Raw genomic sequence first — 18,519 nt, 5'->3', positions numbered from 1 at the left:
CATCACAGTGTTAGACACCATTTATGTTGCTTCAAAAATGCGATTTTATTTGAATTTTGTATTTCATGGTAGTTTTGCAATAAACTTTTTTAGATTTTGAGTTTTGTTTAATGTTAGGCATTTTGAACATAAATGAATACATTCTGTTTTTAAATCATATATCATACAACCATCAAAAAGTAGTTTAACACTACAATTTAAGAAACATAAGAATACAAGAAAGAAAAAAATATACATCCATTATATTTTTTAAATGGGGACCCACTGAATTTTACAGGGACTGGGTCAAATCACCACCTATGAGTACTGGGCTTTCACTACATTGGAAACCTATCAACATCATTGCTTATAACAGGTAAGCATGTTACTTAAAATAGCCTGTACAGTAAATAAAGGTTTGATGGTGACAGCTTGACCGAGGCTATTTCTGTTTCTACTAATTTCAATGGTAAAATAGTTTAAAGTACAGGCTGTCTTTCACTGTAAACCTAAAAACAAAAACATGACTGAACACATGACAGAGTCACACCTCAACATTCAAGGGGCAAAGCATAGTATTAAAAATAGACATTGCATAGTTTCTTGGGCTGTGGAATACACTGATACACAGCTCCCTGCTATTCATGCAAGACTATCTCCTGCAAATTAAAAATCTATACATCCCCAACAACATCACCCACAATCTGAAGCCTGGACTACCGGTACTTATAGTCCAGACTTGTCTCTTCTTAAAATGTCACACCTTTACAAACACAACAAAAAAGACATGGAAGTGTTAAAAGGACTTGCTGTATACAAGCACAGACCTGGGACTTCTGTTTATTTTTAGCTCCAAAACATTTGCTACGCTGCATTAAAAATAAAAAAATAAACAAATATAGGAACATGTCAAAGACATTTTAGTTTATATAACAGGTATATACATGTATTCACAGAAGATAAAACCCCTTTCACTATAATCTATTTCCCCCCCCCACTAATATCCCTGGTCTCAGCCAAAAACCAAAGCAAGATCTACCCCTGCGTCAACGGTTTGTTTGTTTGTTTGTTTATTCGCGCGTCACAAGCCTACCCCCCCCCCCCCCCCCCCCACACACACACACACTTTTGTTTTGAAACAAAGCTTTGTGTCGTTTTTGGTTGATGTTAACATTTGAGCCTTTTTACATTGTGCTTCTTGGCGCTTCCCCAATTATTTTGGTGTTTCTTTTGTTGTTGTTGTTTTTTGTAATGTGCCTAGGGCCAATGACAATCAAGTCATGGGCCACAGATGGCCCTTGTGCCCCATTTTGGGTACCCCTGCTGTAGACTGTTTATGGCCACGATAGTCTTAGTACCATAGTATATTTGTTCTGGGCACATATGAGACGCGAGTCACATGGTTTTTACGTCAGAACCTGAATTAGTTAAATCAACTGTTCACCTGGCGGGTTTTTCATGTGTGATAAAAGAGGAGATGAATGGGGAAATCCTTTAGCTGCCGGCTTGTTTTATCATATATTACTGCCTTTGCGCATGTCAATGTCTAGTTTTGTATTCACAATAAATCAACACAAAATCCGTACTTGGGCGCAATGTTCACAAAGTCCTGTATGCTTCCTGTAGCAGGTGAGCGATGATGGTCATGGATTCATGGTTGAAGGAAGACTTGTTTGACGTTGGATGCTTGAAAATGTCCGATTTGTTGAATTCAGTCATTGTTGCAGCGCGATGATTCATGAGCACGCCATGCAATGCGCGTTTGCAAGACAAGCGGATGTAGCGCGCAGCCGCGCTTGGGGGTGTTTGGCCACGGTGTCGAGAGTGGCTGGATGTGAGGCTGAAGAGAGGTAGAGGCAGAGGCATGCGGGCGTGCTCAGAAGTTAAAATGCATGCCTGTTTGCGGGAGAGTTGGTCATTCTCCAAGTGGGGGTGTCACTAATATCATATTCTTACTTTTTTTTCTAATATTTTCACTATCGACAGGGTTACAAAGATCGACGGGTTGGCGAACCTTGCTACATACCATAAAAGATGAAAACAAAAATGTTTTATGTCATATGAATGGTTTTAAAGTAGCAACTTTGTGGAAAAATAAAAAATAAAAAAACACGTAATGTAAAAAAAAGGACATGGTGTTTACTTTTTGATATCAATATAAAACACAAAGCAGGTTGGCTAATGAAGGTAAAGTGAAATAAACAAGCTTTGTTCTTCAACACCAACCACCATCAGCGCAGCAAAAATAAACCCCTCACAGCTAATACACAATCGTTGTGCCTCACTGACAACTCAGCCTGTTGACACTTCACAGCCTGTGTTCAATTCGATGAGATGATGAGACAATTTAGCTAGTATTGATGTTATTGGAAAACTGACAAAAGTAACCAGTTAAAGAACAAGCGACTATCCCAGTAAACAAATTGCAAGACTTTTATAAACAAGTTGTGGCAACATTCCCTCCAGATTGCCGGCTGCATGGTAACTCTCAGTCACAGCAGGTGAGTGAAGGACGTTGTGTTGCCCTTTCAAAATGAAACTGCAACATCAATATTTTTCTCCCTCGGCTGTATACTTTTTTTAGTGGGACAAATTCGTCTATCTCCAATATTGTCCACACATGTAGCCATCTAATAATAGCAGAGCACTCTTAAGCGCATGTCAAAACTCCACGGAAGTGGAAGCGAGTGAAATGATGTAAAACGAAGCAATCGGCTCCGTTTACTCGGAGGAAAAGTCTGCGGAGCGAGGTCGTGTAGTTGCTGCCATGTTTTATAAAGCCAAACTGCTGCAACTCTGTTTCCAGGAAGTAAGCGGTGTTGCCTAAAATGCTTAATAAATGACGCTTTTTCTGTAACTAAGAATTTAAACGGTATTACTAACTGTATGGAATTTTACCGCTGTTTACATCGTTACATCCTAAGCTGTAGCTATTGATTATTTTAGTAATCGATTATTTTGTTAGAGTAATCAGATAAAACACTTTTGGCCCCAACTAGGGCTGAGCGATATATCGATATACTCGATATATCGCGGGTTTGTCTCTGTGCGATATAGAAAATGACTATCATGATATTCGAGTATATGTTCTGACGCAGTTGCTTTTAGCTGCGGGCATTACACTACAGGCGTTTCTCACTCTTTGTTGTCTCTCCTTCTCACAGAGACATAAAACAAGTGCACCTTCTTACATACATACTGTATACGCCCTCACGGAGCAGAGAGGTAGCGGCATGGGTAACGTTAGCTGTGGTGCGAGTGGTAATACGAGAGAAAAAGGTGCAAATCTGGTAACAAATGAAGGAAGAATTAATTCCCAAGAAAAACAGCACGGGGGCCATCGTCTGGTGGTGGTTTGGCTTCAAGCGGGAATATGTCGAACAGACAACCGTAATTTGTCAAGTGTGGCGCAAAAGCGTTGCTACAAAAAGTAGCATTACTGCAAATATGTAGCATCATTTGAAAAGTCACCCGCTAGAGAATGAAGAGTGCTTGAAACTCTGCATGTCAACATCTGTTTGGTGCCGCACCCGCAAAATGCCGAGGCAACCATTTCCACATCAACACCGTATGAAAAAAATAGTCAACAGAAGGAGATAACGTCCGCAGGAACCTACCACATAGCGAAGGACATACACTATTTGATTTTCTATAATGCAGCTCATTTTTATTTGACAGTTATTGAAATGTCTTGTGTGACATCATGCACAAAAGTGCACTTTATTTGTTTTAAACTATTGTAGTGGTGTTCTGTACAAAAAGTGCACTTTAATTTTGTGTTGTTTTGATATGTCATCTTAGTGACATCATGCACAAAAGTGTACTCATAGCTTGTTTTAAAATGTCTCTGACAATCTTGCACTTTCTGTTTTGGAAATGACATGAATGTTTGTGCCACTGCTTAATAACTGTGACAAATACAGTTTTGGTCAATTGACTTAGTTGTAAGATTTCCCTCTCTGCATGAAAGTTTAGAATGAGCATATATTAATGCAGTATGAACAAGAATGTTTTAATGTAGACACATAGAATCATCATACTAGTGTGATTATAATCATCAAGTGTTCATTCAAGGCTAAGGCAAAATATCGAGATATACATCGTGTATCATGACATGGCCTAAAAATATTGAGATATTTAAAAAAGGCCATATCGCCCCGCCCTAGCCCCAACGCAATTTTTTGCGAAACTAGGTTAAACCAGGGGTGTCCAAACTACGGCGCGCAGACCAAGTGCTGCCCGCCAGCATCTTTAGTTTGGCCCATGATATGTCCCGTTAAAAAAAGGATGTCTGGCCCATGGTATGCCTCAAGTTTAATTTGAATAACATTAGTTTGATCGCTGCATAGATTCCACCAACTTGTGGACAACGTTAGTAATGTAAGTCAATGACCATGAGTTTTATATTAGTGTTATGCGCACTGCATCAATTCATATGTCCCAATTCAAACAGCCTTTCCCACTCATGATGCAAAAAAATTACAACCAACACAAAGTCAACACACACGGTTGCACATACAGTGCATCTGGAAAGTATTCACAGCGCTTCATTTTTTGCACATTTTGTTATGTAAAAGCCTTTTTCCAGAATTGAATAAATTCACTTTTGTCCTCAAAATTCTACACACAAACCTCGTTATGACAATATAAAAAAAAGGTTTTATTTTTCGCAAATTCATTAAAAAATAAAAAAAATAAGAAATCACATGTATAGAAGTATTCACAGCCTTAGCCATGAAGCTCAAAGGGGAAATTATGTTTCAACTGATCACCCTTGAAATGTTACTAAAGCTAAATTGGAGTCCACCCGTAATAAATTCAGTTTATTGGATATGATTTGAAAAGGCAAACACCTGTCTAAATATAAGGTCCCACACTTGACTGTGCATGGCAGAGCACAAACCAAGAATGAAGGTGAAGGAATTGTCTGTAGACCTCTGAGACAAGATTGTCTCAAGGCACAAATCTGGTGAAGGGTACAGAAAAAAATATCTGCTGCCTTGAAGGTCCCAATGAGCACAGTGGCCTCCATCATCCATAAATGAAGAAGCTTGGAACTACCAGGACTTTTCCTAGAGCTGGTCGGCCGTCTAAACTGAGGGGGAGAACAGCACTGCCGAAATAGAATGTTGTGGGGACGTAAGTAAGACTCTTGCGACTTTCTGGAGTGGAAGCGACATGTCTTGTGATTGGGACGTACTTAGTTCAATATATCAGAGAAAGACAGCGGAAATAATAACAGTGTTAATATTAATAGTAAAATGGCATTGGCAGCTGCCGCTCTTTCAAGGAGGGGAAGCGCAGCTGGAGCTGCAGCGTAACGCTAGTGACCGCCTGTGAGTGGTTTGCTTGCTCCCAGCAGCACCCGCTGTTCGCCGCAGACATTGCAAAGCGCCAGAAGTCAGGAGTCTCCAAAACACGAGTACAGTAACAATAACACCAGAAAAACATGGCAGATCTGTCGAGAGTGGTTTTTAACATAGGAAGAACTCACTAAAAAGGACTTGAAAAGTCAACAGGTGAAAGTTGAGCATTTATCCAATTCTGTCAAGTTCGGCTGCAGTTGAACAAACCCACTATGTTACAGAACGCACCGCCACACTAGCTGGCATCTGCTAGTTATTTATTATTTTATTTTTTACACTTACATTTCTGAATAATTAAAATAATCTGTTGTGTATCTTTATGTAAAAGGGTTTAAAAGTGGAACAAATTGGAAGTGAACCGTCAAATACAAATGAAAACTCACCTGTCCCAGAGGTGCTGCAGCCATTGGTGGCATGATTCCAGGGGGCAATATTCCAGGTGGCATTGGGGTCATACTGGTAGCTCTTTGACCAATGGGAGGCATTCCCATGGGAGGGAAATGAGGTGGTATTCCTGGTGGTCCCATCTAAATAAGATACATAAAAGAATGAATATGTGGCGCAATACCGAAAGCCTTGTATTAACCACTTTCATTCTCGCCCTGTGATCTTACTAGGGTTGTCAAACGTATCGATACCAACAAGCAAAAATTACATCTTTCAGTTTCATGAGTATCAAATAGTGTACAGCACTTTTCCTAAGCTTGCCACGTTAATACTCAGCGCTTAAACACTAAATCGGCACCATAGAAGAACACCTGCTTTCTTTAAAATAATTAGCCTGTGTTTTTTGTGTATTTACTTATTCGTAGCTAAGGATTAGGAGTGTGGAAAAAAATCAATTGAATTCAAATCGCGATTCTCACGTTGTGCGATTCAGAATCGATTCTCATTTAAAAAAAATCTATTTTTATTTAATTAATCAATCCAACAAAACAATACACAGCAATACCATAACAATGCAATCCAATTCCAAAACCAAACCCGACCCAGCAACACTCAGAACTGCAATAAACAGAGCAATTGAGGAGACACAAACACGACACAGAACAAACCAAAAGTAGTGAAACAAAAATGAATATCATCAACAACAGTATCAATATTAGTTAAAATTTCAACATAGCAGTGATTATAATTCCCTCATTGACATTATCATTAGACATTTATAAAAAATAAAACAAATGAACAATAGTGTCACAATGGCTTACACTTGCATCGCATCTCATAAGCTTGACAACACACTGTGTCCAATATTTTCACAAAGATAAAAGAAGTCATATTTTTGGTTCATTTAATAGTTAAAACAAATTTACATTATTGCAATCAGTTGATAAAACATTGTCCTTTACAATTATAAAAGCTTTTTACAAAAATCTACTACTCTGCTTGCATGTCAGCAGACTGGGGTAGATCCTGCTGAAATCCTATGTATTGAATGAATAGAGAATCGTTTTGAATCGGGAAAAAATCTTTTTTAATCGAGAATCGTGTTGAATTGAAAAAAAAAAATATCGATTTTGAATCGAATCGTGACCCTAAGAATCGATATTGAATCGAACCGTGGGACACCCAAAGATTCACAGCCCTACTATGTTATGTTACGGTGCGGATGTTCTCCCGAAATGTGTTTCTCATTCTTGTTTGGTGTGGGTTCACAGTGTGGCGCATATTTGTAACGGTGTTAAAGTTGTTTATACGGCTACCCTCAGTGTGACCTGTATGTCTGTTGACCAAGTATGCATGCATTCACTTGTGTGTGTGAAAAGCTGTAGGTATTATGTGACAGGACCGGCACGCAAAGGCAGTGCCTTTAAGGTTTATTGGCGCTCCGTAATTCTCCCTACGTCCGTGTACCACTCCGTACAGCGGCGTTTTAAAAAGTAATACATTTTACTTTTTGAAACCGATACCGATAATTCCCGATATTCCATTTTAAAGCATTTATCGGCCGATAATATCGGCAGCCCGATATTATCGGACATCTCTAATTACAGTCTGAGTAATAATCACGGTTTCACGATTATTATGTATTGATTAATTTCATCCAAAAAAATTATAACATCACATATTTCTAATAGCTTTAGATATGTTAGTTATTATTGTTGGAATTTGGAATTAACATTAATTAAGTAATGATAATATTAACTTGAATGATCAATCAGGGGAACATGTTATTCATGTAGTAGGTATGAACTCAGGTGTTATCATCAACTGTGATCAATGCTTATATATTAATTTTTAATCATCTACTTTATGCTCTGTTAACTGGAAAGCACATATTGGATCCCATGGAACAGTGTGGTTATTCTACAAGCTCCTGATATTATGTTAGTATTTTACACTTTATCATTTATCACTTGCTATATTAACTAATAATCCCTATAGTTTGTTCGACAGACAGGAAAAATAAATCTCTAATGTTAAACGGTCACTGAATGAAGCCCGTGACAGGAGTACCTGTTGCTGTTTGAGTACACTGAACTGACGCTAACCTACCGATTATAAGTGACACATTTATATTGAAGTCACTACGAACTCAATTCTTAATGAAGTAACTTGCAACTAACATAATTTAACTCGATTACTGTCTTACCTTTCCCTTGGCATGTAAAGCTGGGTAGTGTTTCCGCAAATGCTGCACCATATTGGATGTATAAGACCCTTTAGTACATACTATCTTTTGGAACGTTCTGCAAATGGATGTGATCTATCGTCTTAAGGATGGACATTTTGTTAGGTCCTCGAAGTAGGGCTGCATGATTTTAGCCAAAAATAAAATGGCGATTTATTTTTCTTCTAAAAACACAATTTCCGATTACGATTGTTTGGGTAAAAAAAATACAAAAGAGGGGTGGGGATTGCTGATGACATCGTGTTATTTCTAATGAATAAAAAGGCTAAAGAAACAATACATTCATTTTTACTAGACAGATATTTGTGTTATCATTCATTATTCAAATCGTTGTTGCTCTTAATGTGCAAAATTCAATCCTACTTGCTCAGACAGTAATGTGTTTATATATAAGTTTAGATTTGGGCATGTTGTTTCTTAATAGAGAAATTACGTTAATGTCTCCCTTATTCATGTTAGCATTTAAGCTAGCTAGCCTGCTTGCTTCTCCAGTTAATGAGCAGTGTCAACTAGAGATCTACCGATTATCGGCGCCTATTTGGCATTTTGACATATGTATCGGTCTTCTTATTTTTACAACTACAACAAAACTACATCAGCAGATACAATATACAGTGGGTACAGAAACGATTCAGACCCATTTAATTTTTTCACTCAGTTTCATTGCACCCATTTGCTAAAATAAATAAATAAATATTTTATTTCTCATTAATGTACACTCAGCACCCCATCTTGACAGAAATGTAGACATTTTTGCAAATGTATTCAAAATAAAAAAAATAAATCACATGTACATGAGTATTCAGATCCTTTGTTCAATACTTTGTTGATGCACCATTGACAGCAATTACAGCCTCAAGTATTTTTTAATAAGATGGCACAAGCTTGGTACTCCTATCTTTGGGCAATTTTGCCCATTCCTCTTTGTAGCACTTCTCAATTGCCATCAGATTGGATGGGAAGCGTTGTGTTTTCATCCAGGATCTCGCTGGATTTTGCTGCATTCATCTTTCCCTCTATCCTGACTGGTCTCATAGTTCCTGTCTCTGAAAAACATCCCCACAGCATGATGCTGCCACCACCATGCTTCACTGTAATGATGGTATTGGTCTGGTGATGAGCAGTGCCTGGTTTCCACCAAACATGACACATGGCATTCACGCCAAAGAGTTTAACTTTTGTATCATCAGACCAGATCATTTCGTTTTTCATAGTCTGAAAGTCTTTCAGGTGCATTTTGACAAACTTTTTACTAAGAAATGGCTTGCGTCTGGCCACTCTTGCACACAAACCTCATTAGTGGTTTGCTGTAGAGCTGGTTGACTTTCTAGAAGGTTCTCCTCTCTCCACAGAGGAATGCTGTAGCTCTGACAGAGAGACCATTGGGTTCTTAGTCATCTCCCTGATGCTTGAGAGGTGCTGCAAAGAGGAATGGGCAAAACTGTCCCAATCTTGTGGCATCTTATTCAAAAAGACTTGAGGCTGTAATTGCTGTCAAAGGTGCATCAACAAAGTATTGAGCAAATGTCTGAATACTTATGTACATTTTTATTTTATTTTAATACATTTACAAAAATTAGCATTTCTGTTTTTTTGGTCAAGATGGGGTGATGAGTGTACATTAATGAGAAATAATACAAATGTTTTTGAGTTTAACAAATGGATGCAATAATACTAAGAGTGAAAATTTTAAAAAGGTGTCTAAATACTTTCCGTACCCACTGTTTACACATACAGTGCATGGGGAAACTTTTTACAGCACTTCATATGTTCTTTTACAGCCTTATTCCAAAATGGAATACATTCATTTTTTCCTCAAAACTCTACACATAATACCCCATAACGCCAATGCAAATTTATTAAAAATTAAAAACATGTCCGAATGCAGCTGGGATAGGCTCCAAGGCCCACCGCGACCCCGAAAGTGACAAGCGGTAGAAAATGGATGGATAGATTTTCAATCAGATTGAATTTTGGGGTTTGGCTGGGCCACTCAAGAACATTTGCAGAGTTTTATTGATTCACCACCATAAGCCAGGCAGGGAATGTGCTTTCCATGTGCAAAATCCTCCACAAAGTTGCTACCAAACTTTTATCACTTCTATAACTGCTAAGACAGTGGTTCTTAACCTGGGTTCGATCGAACCCCAGGGGTTCGGTAAGTCGGCCTCAGGGGTTCGGCAGAGGTCAAAACACACCCGACTCATCGTGTGAATACAAACTTCTCCCTATCCGCGTATTACGGATACGGCAACATTTGACTGATTTGCAGGTGTGTCATTTGTTGTGAGTTTATGCACTGTGTTGGTTTTGTTGTTTGAACAAGGATATGTTCATGCACGGTTCATTTTGTGCACCAGTAAAAAAAACATGGTAACACTTTAGTATGGGGAACATGTTCACCATTAATTAGTTGCTTATTAACATGCAAATTAGTAACATATTGGCTCTTAACGCCTCATTATTAAGTACTTATTAGTGCTTTATTCGGCATGGCCTTATTATAACCCTAACCCTCTAACCCTGACCAGAACCCTAACCAAATAACTCTAAATTAAGTCTTTGTTATTTAGAGTATGTTCCCAATACTAAAGTGTTACCAAAAACATAACTGTCTTGAATTTAAAAAAAAATATATATATATATATTTTTCACTAAAGGGTTCGGTAAATGCGCATATGAAACTGGTGGGGTTCGGTACCTCCAACAAGGTTAAGAACCACTGTGCTAAGAAGATGCAGCTTGGAGACACTCTTGTTGTTTCGGCAACCCTTTGGCTTCACATGTGGTGTTGAAAACAAAAAGGTGTAACATAATGAGAAAATGCTCAAAAGTTTATACTAATAATGAATAAACAAATATTTGTCTTTAAATTCATGTTTTAGCCATTTTTTTGCCTATTTCATTACAAAATTACATAATGCCGTCATTCTACCATCATATTGAAAGAATATTAATAACAATATTGTTTGTTTTATACACTTGAAAGTTCCCCGCCACTGCTGTTCTTTTTAGAATGAAATATAGTTGACTATTGTTATTACAACTACAGTATTGTTTTAATATACTGGGAGGCTACAGGCAACTGCTGTTCTTTTACGAATGTATAATTGTCTATCGGCAGCTAATATTACAATTTATATTCTGTGCAAAAAGATGTTGAAGCACAGTGATCTTAAATATGTGACACTTTGAAACGGTTTTCAATAGTGTAGTAATTAATTTAAAAGTAACAAGGTTCTGTATTTTTTTTTTTGGCATTTCTATCGTAGTATTGTTATAAGTATCAAAAATCTGTGATTTTCACTGGTATCGACGACTAAAATTCTGGTATCGTGACAACCCTAGCTCTTACTAGCAATCAATTAAACAAAAAGCTACAGTTTTGGCATTACGGTCATGCACTTACAAAGGGGGGAGGCATCCCTGAGGGTGGTACACCTGGATAAGGGGCAGCCTGGCTCGAGACATTATTTGCCTCCGATGAAGACTCCCATGGATGGGAAACGCCACACATTAGTGAACTCATTAGAGTCAACGGTGGTAAATGTTATAGTTCCTTCACAGTATCCCACTAAAGTGTGAGATTATTACAATATAACTATCTCAAAATATCTTCTCAAGGCACAACATCACCAAAAAGCACTAATCTCTGAAGTGTTTTTGTGCTCCTTATGGCATTTGTCTTGGTACTCATTTGTGTTTAGACAACCTGAGACATTTCAGTGAATAGTTAATATATGCTGCTATTAGGACTGGACAAATAATCGACTTCTAACGATCATGAAACTATAATAATAATAAAAAAACGATTAATATGATGCGCAATGTACATGCAAATTCCATCTAGTGGAAGTTTGAGACCTTACCATGGTTTGTACGTATTGTTTGACACATCGCTAGTACGCCTAATCAATAATCACTAAACTCAACAAAAAAATTATGCATATGATTTCCGCATTGACGTAACAGAATTGGCCAATGTGACGAAATTCGCTGTTAACCGCAGAATATCATGGAAATTGACATAAATGTAAGTGAAATGCTGTCATTGTGAGGAGAAGGAACATTTGTTTGCGAAAATAAAGAGTTGGTGACCACTCATTCATTCCCTTAACACGTAACCGCCCTGTCCTTAACAATGTTGAGGCGGTCACTTGAAACTGCAACCAAACTGCAAAGCTAAAGCTAGCAAGAACAAAACATACCACCTACAACGCATCTAATCTGCTTGTGTTGTTGTGAACGACATCATCGAAGTAAGATCAACCTACAAACACGGCAGCAGTCGCAATTTGGGAGGCGCTTTCTCATTTTTCTTTTTAAACAGCCTCAAGTCGCCCCCACACGTCAGACCTACTACTACTCAGTGGCCTAGTGGTTAGAGTGTCCGCCCTGAGATCGGTAGGTTGTGAGTTCAAACCCCGAAGACTATTAAAAATGGGACTCATTACCTCCCTGCTTGGCACTCAGCATCAAGGGTTGGAATTGGGGGTTAAATCACCAAAAATGATTCCCGGGCGCTGCACCGCTGCTGCCCATTGCTCCCCTCACCTCCCAGGAGGTGATCAAGGGGATGGGTCAAAAGCAGAGGTTAATTTCACCACACCTAGTGTGTGTGTGACAATCATTGGTACTTTAACTTAACTTTAACAACAGAAAACTTCCCCTCTTCACAACAATAGCGTGTTGCGCCACAACCAGTCTGACTGCGCTAACAAATTAAAGGTTTCAAAATAGTACCTTACATTAGCATAATGACCTTAAAGCACTTATTGATACATTTACAGAATTATTATGCTTTGACCTAAAATACTGGTCAAAATTGTCCAAAGATGTATTGCACCAATAAATGTGAGACATTTTGCATTTAATTAAACATTTTATAAAATTTTATTTGACACAAAAAGCACACAATCTATGGTGGTAAAATATGTGTAAAAGGTAAAATGTTTTAACTAAAAACAATGAAAACGCATCAGGTCTTGTTTTCCTCCAGGACCAGGAGGCGTGTGGGTCGGATCACAGCTGACTCTTCTCACCCTGGACACAAACTATTCTCCCCTCTCCCGTCAGGCAGGAGACTACGCTCCGTCCAGACCCACACCTCCCGCCACCTGAACAGTTTTTTCCCCTCGGCCATCAGGCAAATGAACAATAACTCCTAACAGCAGCTCCTTGAATTCCTTCTAAGTCTATCTGATAGCTCAGTTACAGCTCATTTTATTACCAAACATGTGTTATATGTGTTTTATGTTGCACCAAGAAAAATTCCTAGTTTGTGAACCCGTTGTCAAACAATGGCAATAAAACTATTCTGATTATCTAAATTGATTGTTATTATTTTTATTTTACCTGTGGTTTATTCGTTACTAATTTCCTTTTTAGTAAACCATATTTGAGCTTGAGTTAGAGTTTATCTCGAACATGCATGCATACAACATGATACAACACAATTTCCAGTTTGTCCATTCAACATGTTCGAAAAGGGGTAAGAAGAAGCAGAGCTTATTTAATCCTACCCCTTTTCCTTTACATAGCAGTTGCTAAAACTTTTGTTCACTTCCTGTTGTCAATTTATTCACAATATACTCCACAAGTAATAACAATAAAAATAAATAAATAAATAAATAATAATTGCTGAAGTAAGTTATTTTTCATATGGTGAGATAATAATACCTGGGATTTATATAGTGTTTTTCTAAGTACCCAAAGTCGCTTTACATGTTAAAAACCCATCATTCATTCACACCTGGTGGTGGTGAGCTACTTTCGTAGCCACAGCTGCCCTGGGGTAGACTGACGGATGATTATGAGTAAGATTATCTTGAAAATGAATGGATGGATGAAATAAATTCAGAATGTTTATCATGGTTCTTCTTCTTTGTACTTTGTAAACACCTTAAGTTTGAAGAGTTTCTTGAAGTGGATCATATTAGTACATTGTTTGATTTCTTTCTTTTTTTAAACGTTTTATTATTACGTCAACATAAAAAACACAAGATACACTTACAGTTTGTGCACCAACCCAAAAACCCTCAGTCCCTCCATCCCCATTTACACTCATTTTCACTCATTATTCACACAAAAGGGTGGTTTCATTCTGTTATTAATATTCTGGTTCCTACAACATACATCAATACAGTCTGCAAGGGATACAGTCTGTGAAGCACATAGGATTGTGTGTGCTGCTGGTCCACTAATAGTACTAACATTTAACAGTTCATTTTACTTTGTTTCATTCATTACACATTTCTATGTAACTGTTTTTATTTTATTTTTTGTTCAAGAATTTTTTAAAATAAAGGACACTATCTTCACCAGACCAGGTTGTCAATAAAATTAGATTGTTTAAAGGGTTCTTAAAACCAGGTACAGTCCAGATTATGTCCAGGTCGGGCTCAGCAACACACACCTTCATTTATGTACACTCAAATTAGGGAACACAACAACAGATTGCATATAATCTATAAACAAAATTACTTTTTCAAAATAAACATTTATGTACAGTCCAGATTATGTCCAGGTCGGGCTCAGCAACACATACCTTTATTTGTTTTATTTATTTGCTTAATCCATTCCATAATTTAATTCCACATACTGATATACTGAAGGTCTTTTTTTTTGTCCTATCCAGCTACTCAGGCAAATCATATTGTTGATGTAGATGCCCATATCGACTGTACAAATGTACTTTACAAAAGAGAAGTGTGGGATACTTCTCTTGTTGCCTTATTTGTATTCTATTTTATTAAATGGATGTATATTATTATTTGGTGCAGCTGGGCCGGAGCAGGAGGGGATGGAAAGAGAAAAAAAGGAAGACTGAGGGAGAAATTGTGGGGACAATAGGGGGATAAGACAGAGAGACGACAACAACAGCAGCAAACACAACAACAATAACAACAACAATAGAACAACATCAACACATAGGATATGTACAAATACGATGGAAAAAGTGATAGCAATAGAGCAGTTAGTGAAATAAATAAATACAGAAATGACAATGAGCATTATTACACTACAAATGGAGCAATACAAATACCAATATAAATAGCACTATTGATAATGAATAACTAAAATAATTACCACTATTATCAACAATACAATTGTTCAAATGCAACAATACATATATGTAATGATAACTTGAAATACAAAAAAAAAGCAGATAAATGGAGGGGAAGAAAGAGAAGCAGACTATATTAACGTTGTAGATTGTTATAGTAACAATAGGTTAAGCTTTGTCAGTGTGCCATGTGTTACCCAGTTTCCCCTAGGGCAACAATGTTAATATATGTTTGATGAAACTTGATTATATGCATGAGTGTATGTATGCATATGTACAGTATGTGTATATGTGTGTTTGTACAGTGAATGTATATGTAGAGTATGTGTATATGTATATTTGTACAGTATGTGTATATGTATGTTTGTACAGTGAATGTATATGTACAGTATGTGTATATGTATGTTTGTACAGTGAATGTATATGTACAGAATGTGTATACAGTATGTATGTTTGTACAGTGAATGTATATGTACAGTATGTGTATATGTATGTTTGTACAGTGAATGTATATGTACAGTATGTGTATACAGTATGTATGTTTGTACAGTGAATGTATATATACTGAAGGTCTAAAGTGTTGTATGTGCACACATATGTTTTTAATTACATTTTTCTGTAAGATTATATTCCTCCTCTTTTGTTGAGAAGAATTGTTGTACATTCTTGGGTAGCGCATTGTAGTTTGCTTTGTGTATTTAACGTTGAGTTTTGGTGGCGGAATAAATACTCTTGTTTTCAAATGAATGAATAATCGTGTAATTAACCGTGATTACAATATAAATAAAAAATAATCGTGATTATTATTTTTTGCCATAATCGTCCAGCCCTACATCGGAGCACATGTGGGGAAACATTCATTATAACCTGATCAGTAAATATCGGTAATTATAACTTGATCAGTAAATATCGTGCTTTGTAACTGCAGGCGACGATCGATTCAGACCGGCCTGTCTAAACTTTGGCAACGCTGTGCGCTAAAACATTAAAACAGTCGTTTCCAAAAGCACGTTCGCTAGACTTTTAGTGCTGGACTGAAATGTATATCGCATACCCTAAAGTTGTAATTCACACTTCGTGCCAGCGCGGTATACTTAAAGACAGAATGAGATACAACTGTGTTGAACTCTCCAGGATATAGCCGAGCCTTTCGGCGAAGTGTGTGCTGCATCGTTAGCATGATGCTAATACGAGATGCTAACCGGCACTTTACGGGACGCCAAACATGAACTTGGACATACGAACGACACATATATAACACCTAGGCGTAGAATAAAAACCGTCGAATGAACACTCGACCATATTTTGTCGTTAATACGCGGTAAGAACCAAGTTCTTTTGAATGGCAGTAAGTCACTCACCATGATGATCAGAGGGGAGCTCCGAGACGCCAGAGCACATCGCAGCAACGAGCGACGTGATTGGCTGAAATACCCTCGCGTTCAAAACGTTAAACCTTTTGTAGCGTCATACTGCGTCAATAATGTGCAAGTATGCGCATTCAAATGTTGAGTCACCGTCGTGAATTACATGCTATTTATTAATTCACTTCTGATATATTTTGGTTTTCTAGTTCTGATAATGGGTTGAGTTGAGTTTGAGTATATTTCGAACATGCTTGCATACAATATGATACATCACACATGCTTACATACAATATGATACATCACACATGCATGCATAGAACATGATACATCACAAATGCATGCATACATGATACATCACACATGCATGTATACAACATGATACATCACACATGCATGCATACAACATGATACGTCACACATGCATGCATACAACATGGTACAACACACATGCATGCGTACAACATGATACGTCACACATGCATGCGTACAACATGATACGTCACACATGAATGCATACAACATGATACATCACACATGCATGCATACAACATGATACATCACACATGCATGCATACAACATGATACATCACACATGCATGCATACAACATGATGCATCACACATTCATGCATACAATACAACCCATATGCATGCATACAACATGATACATCACACATGCATGCATACAACATGATACATCACACATGCATGCATACAACATGATACATCACACATGCATGCATACAACATGATACGTCATGCATGCATGCATACAACATGGTACATCACACATGCATGCGTACAACATGGTACATCACACATGCATGCGTACAACATGATACGTCACACATGCATGCATACAACATGATACATCACACATGCATGCATACAACATGAAACGTCACACTTGCTTGCATACATAATGATACGTCACACATGCATGCATACAACATGATGCATCACAATTTCCAGTTTCTCTATTAAACATGTTCGAAAAGGAGTGGAAAGAAGCAGAGCTTATTTAATCCTACCCCTTTTCCTTTACATAGCAGTTGCTAAAACTTTTGTTCGCTTCCTGTTCTCAAATTATTCACAATATACTCCATAAGTAATAACAATAAAAATAAATAAATAATAATTGGTGAAGTAAGTTATATTTCATTTGGTGAGATTTAAGATTATCTAGAAAATGAATGGATGGATGAAATAAATTCAGAATGTTTATCATGGTTCTTCTTCTTTGTACTTTGTAAACACTTTAAGTGTGAAGAGTTTCTTGAAGTGGATCATATTAGTACATTGTTTGATTTCTTTGCTCAATCCATTCCATAATTTAATTCCACATACTGATATACTGAAGGTTTTAAGTGTTGTACATGCGTACAAATGTTTTAAATTACATTTTTCTCAAAGATTATATTTCTCCTCTTTTGTTGAGAAAAAATGTTGTATATTCTTGGGTAGCAGGTTATAGTTTGCTTTGTGCATAATTTTAGCTGTTTGCAAATTCACTAAGTCGTGGAATTTCAGTATTTTCGATTCAATAAATAAAGGGTTTGTATGTTCTCTATATCCGACATTATATATTATTCTAACTGATCTTTTTTGTAACACCGTTAATGAATGAAGTGTACTTTTGTAGTTGTTTCCCCATATTTCTATACAATAACTTAGATAAGGTAACACTAGCGAGCAGTAGAGAATATGGAGTGATGTTTGGTCTTGAACATGTTTTGCTTTATTCATTATTGACGTGTTTCTTGCTACTTTATGTTGTATATTTTTTTACATGAGATTTCCAGTTCAATTTATCATCAATCATTATACCTAGAAATTTGGTGTCATTTACTCTTTCAATTTCTATTACGTCTATTTGTATTTGTGTTTGACTTTTTCTTCTACTGTTACCAAATAGCATTATAATAATTCAATTATTAGTAGATTGATTTATTTTTCCACATATTCAAACATTACATAATTACAACTCACATTATTTAATGAGTTATTTTCAAATTCATACAGTATGGGGATGAAGATCATTATTATTTTTAATATCTGTTTGTGAAACGTCAAGTATGCACATTGAAATCATTGTTGTTGCACATAACAA

General features: G+C 37.0%; 1 protein-coding gene across 6 annotated transcripts in view; it reads right to left on the bottom strand.

The window, feature by feature from the left end:
- prpf40a (PRP40 pre-mRNA processing factor 40 homolog A) overlaps window positions 1-16,492 on the bottom strand; it is a 49,219-nt gene extending 32,727 nt beyond the window's left edge. For 4 of the 6 annotated variants that reach the window (XM_062069994.1, XM_062069992.1, XM_062069993.1 and 1 more), the window contains exons 1-2: window positions 11,387-11,467; window positions 5,729-5,872 (exon numbers count right to left, since the gene is read on the bottom strand). In XM_062069994.1, the coding sequence (XP_061925978.1) occupies window positions 5,729-5,872; window positions 11,387-11,401 (159 nt within the window). In that variant the 5' untranslated portion in view covers window positions 11,402-11,467. Of the gene's footprint in view, window positions 1-5,728; window positions 5,873-11,386; window positions 11,468-16,404 lie in introns of those variants that run through there. The other 2 variants (XM_062069996.1, XM_062069997.1) reach the window with 2 other exon arrangements.
- Between the last annotated feature and the right edge of the window lie 2,027 nt (window positions 16,493-18,519).

This window comes from Entelurus aequoreus, linkage group LG14 (genome assembly GCF_033978785.1).
Source record: "Entelurus aequoreus isolate RoL-2023_Sb linkage group LG14, RoL_Eaeq_v1.1, whole genome shotgun sequence".
In the NCBI taxonomy this organism is placed as follows: domain Eukaryota; kingdom Metazoa; phylum Chordata; class Actinopteri; order Syngnathiformes; family Syngnathidae; genus Entelurus; species Entelurus aequoreus.
Note: the sequence above shows the minus strand (reverse complement) of the source record. Positions and strands in the feature narration are given on the sequence as shown.